The sequence below is a fragment of the Zonotrichia leucophrys genome, chromosome 2, assembly GCF_028769735.1.
Source record: "Zonotrichia leucophrys gambelii isolate GWCS_2022_RI chromosome 2, RI_Zleu_2.0, whole genome shotgun sequence".
In the NCBI taxonomy this organism is placed as follows: domain Eukaryota; kingdom Metazoa; phylum Chordata; class Aves; order Passeriformes; family Passerellidae; genus Zonotrichia; species Zonotrichia leucophrys.
In genome coordinates, this window is record NC_088171.1 from 102,610,346 (window position 1) to 102,622,734 (window position 12,389).

The 12,389-nt window shown below is 37.3% G+C and overlaps 1 protein-coding gene across 8 annotated transcripts in view; it reads right to left on the bottom strand.

Annotated features, from left to right (window-relative positions):
- PTPRM (protein tyrosine phosphatase receptor type M) overlaps nt 1-12,389 on the bottom strand; it is a 443,102-nt gene that overhangs the window by 264,733 nt on the left and 165,980 nt on the right. For all 8 annotated transcript variants that reach the window (XM_064705880.1, XM_064705877.1, XM_064705876.1 and 5 more), the window contains exons 6-7: nt 12,215-12,389; nt 3,917-4,210 (exon numbers count right to left, since the gene is read on the bottom strand). In XM_064705880.1, the coding sequence (XP_064561950.1) occupies nt 3,917-4,210; nt 12,215-12,389 (469 nt within the window). The remainder of the gene's footprint in view (nt 1-3,916; nt 4,211-12,214) is intronic.

The following is a 12,389-nucleotide window of genomic DNA, read 5'->3' on the forward strand; positions in this document are numbered from 1 at the left end:
ACAGTTCCAGGCCTGTGCCATCTGCCCAGAAACACCTCTGCCTTGTGCAACTTGATGCAGGTCTGAATTGATCAGAGGGAAGAGGATACTCATATTGAAGGATTAGTAAGATAGACTTCCACCAGTTTATTCTGACACACAGATTTTTGTTCACAACACCAGTGGATGTCAGTGGGCAGCACAGAACAGGTGAAATAATTTTGACACCTTGGAAGAATAACCAGCTGAATGCAGAGCAGTGAGCAAACTGAGAAAAACAAAGATTATTCTTTTTCAAGAGAGAGGATTTAAAGAGTTCCTCTGCTCTGTTCTTCCAGATTGTAACAAGCCTTCTAGGAGTACCAGACATTTTACAACAAACCTGCAGCAGTGTTTCAAGAGCTCAGTTGTACTGGGAGTAACATCTTTCCTCCTGACAGGCTCAGGTGACAGCGATAGAAGAGACAGCAAAAGATCAAAAAAATCAACTATGTTAATTTAAACATTCCTGTTACTTCATTGTATGAAAATTATTGGTTAAATTGACAGTGATTGTTTTTGCAAATACTCCAGGGCAGTAATTGTGTCTTAGCACAAAGAAGTAGATCTGACTGTTAAAAAAACTCCACAGTTTGGAGATATGCATAAGAAGATTCTTTTATTTATTTTTTCAATTTTCCTAAATTACAATAGAGTTTTCTGGTTCAGTAAGGGAAAAAATGCTAATTTTCAGAAATTATGCCAAATGTCACAGTGAAAAAAAAATATGAGAAAAAGAAAACAACTTTCCCTAGGGGGCCTTAACAATCCCCTCCTTCAGCAGGAGGGAGGATTTTATTTTAACTTTTCTTCCTAAGGTAGCTGTCTTTAAGATGTATCTGTTCACCAGCAGATTCAAGGAACAACATAAATTAGAAATAAAGTCTCATAATAGAGGGGCCATAGCAAAGAAAAAAAATAAATTTGCAGGAGCTCATTTAGCAGTTCTGCATTATTCAGGTGTGTTTTAACTGGGGCACTGTTTCACCACCAGAATGCACAGACACAGACCAGAACAAGATTTGTATCATGCAATGAACGTCAAAGACAAGGAATGCTGGAAAGCCCTGAAATAAATAAATCTACTGACAGAAATACTGATATGGATAAGAAGAAACTACAAAACACAGTCTATCTTACTAATCCTTTAACATATCTACTTTAGTTTTACTATGGACAGTTCACTGGTTTTGGGTAAGACTGGGTCTCATCAGGAACAATAGTGATAGGACAAGGGGAAGAGCTTCAAACTGGGAGTAGGTTTAGATCAGATATTAGGAAGAAATTCTTTACTGTCAGGGTGGTGAGGCAGTTGGAACAGGTTGCCCAGAGAAGTTGTGGATGCCCCATCCCTGGCATTCTGTACTCTAGGTTCACAACACCATATGAGATGGCTGTGGGGAGAGGGAGATTTCAGCATAGGAACAGGTGGTTTAAATTCCAGACAATCTGGGAAGGCCTCCACTTCATACCTTTAAATGAGAAAACCCCTTCTTTCTGAGTCTGACTCAAACGTGGTTTACCGTGGCCAAAATCCATTAAACTCCTTCAAACCTGTTCACATTCTAGGTAAAATCTAATCCAGACCTCAATGTAATTCTCTGGCTTTCTGAGAATTACACTGAAAGAGCACTTACATTATATTTCATCAAAAGGAAACAAAGCACTTTCTGAAGTGGCAACTGCTCCAGTAAGTGTGATGCAACCAAGTCTGGAGAGACTTTTTTCTTTGCATTCTAATTATAGATGCTTTTATTTCATAAACTTACAGATAAGACTTGTCTATTACAAGCCTCTGAAATCTCATTTTGCTAAAATGAAAACATATTTCAAATGCTTTGGAGAACTATTAAGATTATTGAATGCCTAGCATACTGCTTCAAGTCTCCAAGTGGTTCACTATCTTCCCCTAGGGAACAGGCAAGCAGCATGCAATTATCACAGTAATTAAAAAGGTGCAATGATTCTTCTCTTAAAGACTCCTGTTTTATTAATTGTATGGTATGCTTTGGAGACTGGCATTATTTTACTCCTACCCAGCTTAATTATACCGTCATTAGTTTATCAGCATCTCTTTTTAAACCCTTGGGCCAGTTATTAGCATGTCACTTGCTAACAGTTAACCAATAACCACTACACCTTCAAAGCAGGGTCTTCTGCTATAAAAAAAGCCAATTTGTAGAGACAGATTTAATATCATCATTCAATTTACATTTCTCACTCATTTAACTTTCTGCTTCTAATTTAAGAAGGTTACTGTTTAGCTTAATGAAAACACAAATAATTCTGATGTATTACAAGACACTACCAGGTAATAAAACACTTCCAGTACACACTGGTTTATGAAACTGAATACCTGTTTTAATACTCAACAGTATGTAACTGAGAACACTGAGAAAACAGAAAGCATATGATATTCTTAAATATAACCAAAATTGTGGATATCACTCTCTACTAAGTCTGGCTGAGGTTGAGTTAAATTTCCTTCACAGCATGCCTGTTTGACACTGCATTTTGGATCTGTGACTAATGCAAGGATGGTAACAAAACACAATCCTACAGGACAGACTCACTTACACAGCACCAAGTACTGCATTACCTGATCTTACAAGCAGATGAAAAAAACTATTAGAAAAACTGTTTAATGTTAAAATAACTGGAAATATTGTGTATTAAATATGTACTTGCCTTGTCCAGACAGACATTTACATTATTATGAATGGCACAGTGACCCAGAAACCCTCCTGAAGGGAGCTAGACTTCATTTGGATGCTCCACTTTTGACTAAGCTGAAGTTAGCTTAGCTTAGTAGAGAAAATCTTATAAATACAAAATTCTTACCTATTACTATAATTTAGCTGTACTGCTTTCTGGTACCTTTCATTAAATACTTCTTTCCAGTTATGAGAGGAAGAAAAAATACCAAAAATAACATAAATTAATTAGTACTTGTATAAGTTTGCACCTTCAGAACATAAATGTGGGATTCTGACAACAACTATACTTCATTTTGTGTTTGACATCACACCAATTCAATTGAACTGAAATGACATTTGCTCACTGACAGGTGGCCAGGTAACTTTTAAAAAGTATATGCAATGGAAACATTATTTCTGTAGAAGTACACAATTTTTTGTGTTAAAAAGGCAAGTAAAACCAAGTAATTCCTTAAGAGACTAGGAACAATGAGCTAATACCACTTTTTACTCCCATTTTCTCTAGCTACACTCCTGCCTATCTTCCACCAGCTTTACAGCAGCAAAGAGATGATTCAAAATATTGGGGGAAAGTAGTCATGACCAAAGAAAATCCAGGTCACAGTATTCTCTATTATTTTCTGAGCAGCTAAATCCCAAACTAATATCACTGCCAGTCTTACTGAAAAGTATTCTACAATTGCTTCTATATAATAGGTGAACTTTGTATGCTATTACAATCAGAGGTCAGCTCTATTAATTGTAACATTCAAAACAGGAGCCAAGATTGCTACAACACACCAGAAACTGCACTATCTCATTTAGTAAAGAGACATGCTGTCAGTCACTCAAGAAAGCAGTCCTTTGCTAAACCTCATCTGCTAATTGAGACTCAACAGTGAATGCTTTTGCTGTTACTCAGGATCTCTTTTCACTTCATCTACAAGTTTGATACAACTGACATTGAAAAAAAAAAAAGGCATGCACAGTCATTATTTCATCTGCAGTCTACAGTGGCACAGAAGGTGGCTTTCAAGGTCACTGTAGCTGGAAAATGCTAATATGTTATACTTAAAACCATTCAGTCTTAATTCCTGCAACCTGCTGGTTTAAGACAGACAGTAAAAACTGCCAGTGAATTAACTTCTGTCTTCAACCCTAGAAACATGCTTACAACTTTCCTGTCACCTTGAGGTACTCACCAGCACATTTTGTTCTTGTTTTGAGAGCTGGGCCAGGAGAACCTGTTCCTCCTTCACCTGGTCTTGTAAGTAACACACTGATTTCATATTCTGTATCAGGATCCAGGTGCCCAATCTTATAGCTTGTGGAGTCCACGGGTTGTATGTCATACCAGCTTCCACTTGAAGTTCGATACTCCACTTCTCTTTGGATAATAGGTCCATCCCCATTGATGGAATTGGCATTCAGCTGTATCCAGAGGTAAGTTGCACCAACTGAGGACAGCTGAGGAGGAGCAATGGGAACTGGTGGCTCTGAAAAACAGTAAGGTATGATAACAAGCCATGATTACACTTCAATTTTTTCTACTTCTAAAGCATTCAAATAAGCAACAGGTTTTGTACTACATTAGCATTGAAGACTGCATAAAAACATGTATATGAAGAAATCACCACTACAGACTGACTTATTTTCATTAAACTGCAATATTCAGATTCTTTTGCTTATGCAGCTGGAAATTTTAACCTGTAGCTTTTGGTTTAAACCTCATAACTCCAAATCAGGTGCAAATGGAATTCTATTCACTCAACATTCCATGGCAACTCCCAATTTAAAAAGAAAGATAATCTCAGGTTTTCTCATACAAATACAGTTTGGTTTTGATATTAATATTAACCCTACTCAAAACTAATATTTTCAAGATACCATTCATGTTGTAGCCTATCCTTACACATAATGAGAATAGGAATTTCTGCACAAAAACAAAATGAATTTTTTATGAATTATTTTCCATATACTTAACTAGTCAGCCTTCATATTTTCACTTCTGCATAAGCAGAGTAAGTACAGTAATTTTTCAATTTTATACTTTGGTTATAATCAAGGAACTTCTAAATGAAAGCTGGAAGATTTAATGAGTTTTTACTAGAGGTCTGTTTCTACTTCATGTAATGGCTATTTTCACTAACTGCCACGCAGAAATGGTATTCTGTATCACAGAGCAAGCATGCGTGTGATATCCCGATAGTTTGGATTCTGAATATTTCAAACCCGACCAAAGTTTTAAACCCACTTTAATTTAATATTTAATGGACATCTTATTTTAAATTAGACTGCAGAAATAATTTGCAGACATCATCTTTTTTAAAGGTAAATAACATATCTTTTTACCCTACTGGTTAAATTACTCTGCTATTTCATGCATCATTTCTGCAAAAAATTCACCTTCCTGTTGGTTAAACATACTCAAGTAGAATGAAATCAAGCCACTGTAATAAGGCACTATTTGATCCAATATTCTTTTCTATTCTTAACATATCAATCAGCAAACACTGCCACCTTCTTAAGGCTACACAGAATATGCAATGAACAAAGGACATCTGTCTTCCCTAAGCTTTAGATTCAGACGTAGCCTCTTCTGCTAACCATTTCACTCTGTGTTGAGATACAGGTAGTCAAACAGACAAGAAGCTGAATTTATCTATTTCATCATTTTGTCATGCTCTTCAAAGTCACAGTTAAAGCAAAGAAAATAAAAGAATGAAGCAAAAGGGAGAAAGGATCTCTGGGAAGCATTTCTTGAGAAATAGCAGACTTGCTATTTTAACAAACATGTAATTATCCTACCTTTTTTCATTTATAGAAAGAGTAACTCAGAACACTCAGTACACTGAAGATTAGCTGTGTCTCAGATAGATGGTGTCTTTAATTAGCAAGGTACACTTGTATGCAAGCTTCGATTTGTGCAATCTGTTAGCAATTGATGAAATAAAACACCACAAACCAGCAAACACAGGAATCATCACTGTGTGTTTTCATCTTAAAAAAACCTAAGTGATTACTATCCTGAAGAACACAATACAAAGGGCAACAAACCAGAACATCTCCGAAGATATCTATTAAGCATTACTAATTGGAATTGACATAAAAATAGCTATAAAAATATTGTGGCAGATTCCAGGATATCAAGAATATTGTTTAGATTTTCAAATCAGCAGTGAAAGCATTGTTTAATGTCAATAGCAATATGTGGCAAACTGATGTCATTGCCGAGTTAGAAACATACTGTTGTTTGATTGAAACTATTCTTCCTAAAGTATGTAAACTATGGCTTCATACAGTGATAGTATGTCTGGAAACAGTTCTGACTTGACTCAAAATGATTTAGCATCAATTTAAATCATTAGGCTGTTTTGTGAACCAAAACGTGAAATGGAACTTTTATAAAGCATCCTAAGGCATTTACTTAGCCATGCTGAAAGAACAGTTAATTACTTTCAAGTTTCAAATGCTACTAAAGGCTGTTGAAGAGCCATTCAAAATGCAAACTCAGGAGTTAGGTCACTAAGGTTAGTAGTTACACCAATTCATTCCAAATATTACAAGTACTTGAAACAGATAGTATTTTATTGTCCTTTTATACCTCAGGGCATGTTTTTCAATTCTCTTGGACCACAATGAAAAGGTTAATTCAAGTCACAATATTTCAGCAAAGCCTGCATATACTGCAATTTCATACTATTAACATGTTTTAAGACCGAAAGTTACCTTCTTACCAGAGATTGAGACTACCTAAAATCAAGCCTTCATTACACATATGATGCTCATATTAAGTGACTGGTTAAAAACACAAGAGTCAATTAAGTAGATCCTCTAATACAAACACTGTATATCCAAATATAATTAACTGATTTTAAGACTGAAATCTGAAATGTATTCTTCTGTTTTATTTATTTCTTCTTTTGACAGAATGATTTAATATTTTTAAAATGCTGAAGAGTTTGAATCACTTAGGTAGGTACCACACTGCAGCACTACTGTCCTTCACTAAAAGCAGTTTTACTGGCAGCCACTGGGGTGGCCTCAATTAAATAGCATGCAAATTAATGCCTTTATGAAACAGTACAATAGACTTGATATTTCAGGGCTGTGTATGTTCAAGGAAGGACTTTCAACTGACAGCAGAAACAAATTTGTAGCAGTAGCTATTTAGTACAATGACTTATCTTGAAGAGGAGCTCTTCCCTGCATATCTCCTCCTGAAGCAAATGGCCAAATTTATTCAGTACTGTGAATATTTTGAACATAGAATATTAACTGAAGAAAAAAAGGTAAGTCGATCCAGACTTCAAATTTTATGCCTTTTAGACTTCAAACCTCCTCTTGAATTCTCTGACAAATGACAATGGGCGCAATCCCTTAGAGGAAGGAAATCATGGCTACCTTACAAAGTCAAAGGTCTGCAGGTGACAGAAAGCTTTAAGCAGGTGCTCTCATGTGACTCTACATAAATGGATTGCTTGAATATGAGGAAAAGACAGACTTTATGATAAGGAGAAGCCCTTCTCTTACACAGATAATAAAAACAAATGTAGCCATACATGAATGTAAACTATTTATTCTTATGCACTTTTAATAAATTGAAAACACACTTGAAACTGCAACTCCTTTATTTAAACTGCTTTGTTCTTAAATTACACAGATTTTCCAAACATTTTCTACAACATCTTGACATCTTTTACTTTGCAGTTATTTTCAAATTTTTATTGGGAGGGGAAAGGCATCACACTGAGATGCCACTGGAGATGATATAAATCTCTAAGATTTAAGTGAGTTAAAGACAAAAATAGACATTTCTTCTCTGTGGCTCAGAAGCACTATCTTGAAAAATGACAAAATCTACTTCCTCACTTTCTGCAAATGCATGAATGTGGGTATGTTTACCTTCCCCTCTTTCTTCCCCTCTACAAAATCACAGAATCATGTTGGAAAATACCTCCAAGATAATGAAATTCAACCTTTGACCAAACACCAAGATGCCAACCAAACCATGGCACTAAGTGAATATTTTCAGGGATAGGGACCCCACTACCTCCCTGGGCAGCCCATTCTAATGCTTAACTAAGGAAAAATACTTTTCCTGATGTCCAACCCAAATCTCCTGGCAAAACTGGAGTCGATGAGCTCTTGTCCTGCCCTCTGTTGCCTGGAAAAAGAGGCTGACTCCCACCTGGCTATGACCTCCTGTCAGGCAGCTGTAGAGAGTAAGGAGGTCCTCTCTGAGCCTCCTTTTCTCCAGGCTAAACACTCCCAGCCCCCTCAGCTGCTCCTGACCTGCTCCCAGAACTCTTCACCAGCTCCTTGCCCTTCTCTGGACTCACTCCAGCACCTCAGTGTCTCTCCTGTAGTGAGGGGAGCAGAAGGGGACACAGCACTCAAGGTGTGGCCTCACCAGTGCCAAGTACAGGGGGACAATCACTGCCCTGGTCCTGCTGGCCACATACAGGCCAGGGCACCACCGGCCTTCTTGGTCACCACACGCCAGCTCAGGTTCTTGGTCACCTTCTTGGTCACCACACGCCAGCTCAGGTTCAGCCAGCTGTCAACCAGAACCCCCATGTCTTTCCCCCCAGCTTTTAGTACTTGTGTAGTTCCATTTTCACCTACCTTCCCCCTCTCATTTCAAAACACCTCCAGTTTGCCTTTCCTTTCAGTCCCAGCACAAGCAACCTCATCTGGGTATGCAGTTTCTTGTTCTTGCCCTCCTCACTATCCCCATTGTTAATCCATCATCATTTTACTCTCAAAGTACAAGGATTCAGCAAAATGGAGGACTGTACACTAAGAGCACACAAATGGTAAGCTCATAGTTCTTGATCCCTGCACCTGGATCCAGCCTGCCCCAGAGAAGCTGAGATCCCTGCTTGCAATTAAATTCCATACACTGTATTTAGAATTTCGGTGGAATTTGAAAGAAGATCTCAAATAAGTCCCAGGGTCTTACTGGGTTTTATTTAGTAGTTTGTTAACTGTGTTTGAGAACAGATTTTCACAGGAAGAGAAAAACTGCATTTTTTACATAACTACTACCCTCATGAAAAAATATTACTGCTTCAAAGTCCAGAGCCTTCAGCACTTTCCTTTGGCAAGTTCACTAAGATGGGTGAACTCTATCAGCTCTTCTAGTTGGAGGTTTTCTCAACACCTTCAGGCTGAGGCACACACCTACACTGAAAAATACAAGTCTCCAGTCAGGTTGCCACAAAATGAGCATATGAAACTGGACTTCATTATAAGAATTGTTAGGCAACAATAAAAATAAGTTCTAATGCCAGCACTGCTGGTAAAAAAAGGGTACACACAGTGATGGATCCAGCATGAAAGGTTAGATGGAGAGAGCAAAAACAGATGCCAAGTATCTGTGTATATTTAACGTATGAGAACAATTGATACCACAGATAAGTAATTGTTGATATTTTCTTACTATGTCTTGATGTCAAAATGGCTTTGTCCTCCAGAATAAATTCTTTGCTCTTGAGGTCCTGAAGAGGTTTGGGTCTTTTCCCAGTGTTAAAAAAAATTTTCCATTTGGAAAATGCAGACATTTAAGCTGCCAGCATTACAGATGGCTACCTTTCTATGCCCTTGCTTAAAAACTTAGCCAAACTCCTTTTAACCAATTTGACACCTAGGTTTACCTTGTTTGAACTCAATAAGCAGTCTGAACTCTGTAATAATCAGATGTCTGCTAGACAGGCTCATTCTGTTCTCCTAAATCTAATCTGTGTTGGATCTGCCCACTATTAGAAACTTCAACCTAGGGACTGTATGTAGAACTCTAATTTACTCCACCAAACGCATTTAATCAATTCCACCCGACTATTTTCCTTTTGCTCAATGTTTGATTACTTTTATGTCATCTATTAGATACGAGCTGATGTTTTTTACAGTAAGTGGGTTATCTGACAAGGCCAATTTCATGCCTCCCATTAGATAAAGTGACATTTCAATCCAATTCTCTGACAAACTTAGATGAGGATATCGTGCCGTTTGAGCACAGACAATGACAAGGCACTTGTCTTTTCAGCCTTTCTTATCAGAACAAACACTCAGGTAAATTGAAAACCTCCCCTTCAGGATTTATTTAAATAGAACAATCAATACTTTATTACACCATCCTCTAAAAGGCATCTAAGTTACCACAAACAAGTTTTCAACTAAAACTCTTTCTCTCCCCCCTCCACTTTAAGGCCGGACTTATTGTTCACTGACAAGCTTTTTCTCATTAACTAGACAATATTCATGTTTACTCTTATTTAATAACAGAACAGACTGCTCTTTAATTGCAATTTTCCCCCTCCACACTGCTGAAACCTTGCTGTAACATGCTCACTCAGGTGAAAAAAGAAGACAAAAAAAAGAGAAGAGAGTAAGAACACCTGGCAGTTTCTTACATGTCTTTCATTTTCAAGATCTCATTCCTATTCCTTTGTGATTGTAGGTTTGATTTGCAACACCTTAAAATAGCAGCCGTTCTGTTCTTTTCAAGAGTTTTGGTACCTTGTCTCCAGTGCCACACACCAACAGGCCACAACAGCACTACACAGCTGAAAGATCTTTCCACACATAATTGGAATCTACTTACTCTAAGTTGCTATTTAGTGAAACTTTGTCTACAGAGAAGTGGAATGAATGTTGTACAAGAGTTCTAACCCACTCTACTGTGCAAACATCTCGACTTAAAAGCAAGTATGTTTTGAAAAAAGCCCTATGCCAGAGTAAAACTTTTTGCAACTTGAGTTACAGGTTCAGTAACCAAAATGAAATAGAACATGATAAATGTGAATAACTGATCCTCTTCAACTTCCAAATGTGCCATTTGACTCTCCCGTCATTTCAGCAATGTAATTCTAAAGAAATTCCTCATAAGCCAGTTTAGTTACACAAGTGTAAACAAAAAGAGAATTAAATTCATTGCTTGTAACAAAGAGAGGGGAGTAATCACACCAATGTTTTTACACATACTATTATTAAGCCATCAGCAATTCACAAGTATACTAAACATGCAGTGTGGGCATATATACATTCTTCATGATTTATGGATAGTATTGGATTAAAAAATAAATAGCTGCACTGAACTCAACCTGTTATCTTTGAAGTCTGCTAACTGATATTGCAGAAAACCTGCTAAAAATTAGGAAATACCATTTCTTAATTACATGCCATCAATAAGAAAGCGTATTTATTCATTAGCCCCTAATGCTGCTGTTCAGTACAGTCATCTAATGTTCTACAGCACAATGCTTAAAATGGGTCTTTTTAGGTCAGAAGGAATGACCTGCAGGTGGTCTCATAAAAGCTCCAACACAGGCAATGGGGATTACCATAATTACTTTGCCACTCTACAAGCAGTTAATGGGATTACACCCTAAGGCTATCCACTTGCTCACAGTGCCCAGTGCAGATTTTCTGAAAGAATCTGGGTAAGCACAAATGCTTTAATGATACGCTTCATAATTTCATCTATTGCACCTCAAAAGAAGCACTAATAAATTAAAACACCCTGAATCAAAGAGACTGAGAAGAAATGAACTCCTTTAGCTTCCTGCACCTCTCCTCACTGATGCAGTAACTCCTCCCCCTGCCTCCTACAGGCACTGCTCATTCCTCTTTGTTTTCACTTGTGTAAAGTCTGAAAGATGCTTCATCATTCCTACTGGGGTTATAGTCCACACTTCTTTTTTTTGCTGATTTTCATACATATCTATTTTTGGCCATCTACTTTATTTTCTTTTCATGCTTGGACTGAAATAACCTCATTTTTTCCACCATGCCTTATAATTACATTCTCATCTCACCCACTCTATTTGTTACTTTTTTCATCTGTCCATTTAAATAGCTCTTCTATGTTTTCATGCTACAATTTTTCTTGTCTTGTTACCTTCATACCCTGGTTATTTCCAACATCCTTCTCTTGTCCTGTTTCTCTGCATTTTCTCTACAACACATTCACTAAAACTCTATTCTTGCTTTTGGAAAATGCTTTAATCTCAATTATGGCTTTCTTGCATCCTCTTCTACTGGTGACAGATTATTCCCCATTCTAAGTGTTCCCCAAAATACTTTAAAAAACCCTTCTATATGCTGAAATATGTGTATTTTATGTGTTCACTTAAATGTAAATCTTGCATATTTTGTAGTAAGTATACTTTTAGAATATCATCCCCATAAAGCAGGCAAGTAGCCATTATCATGTTCATACTTCATATAAATTTGTAAAGACGTACAGGTCTGAACAGTGCGTTTTAGGGAAATACTTAAAACAGCAATCAGCAAGTACCTAGTTAATTAGCCCTGGCTTCTTCTATCACTCTCTTGTTACAGCTGGATAGACTCTTAAGATTTACATAAGCAAAATCTATTTACTGAACCTCTTATCAAGTTTAACAGGCTATGGGTGACATTCTTACTGCATTAGCAACTGCAAGCCCTGATTCCACACAGGGAGCATGCCAATACTGATTTGTATGGTGAAGTACCTTTGACTATCAGTTCTGCATAGTTGGATACACCAACTCCTCGCTCCGTCCGGATCATGCAGCGATAGTTGCCGGCGTCCCGCTTGGTGGCATTCACCACACTGAAAAGAGCTACAAATCGTCGGGCATTGAACACTTTTATGTCCTTCAGAGGGGCATCCCGTACATAAATACC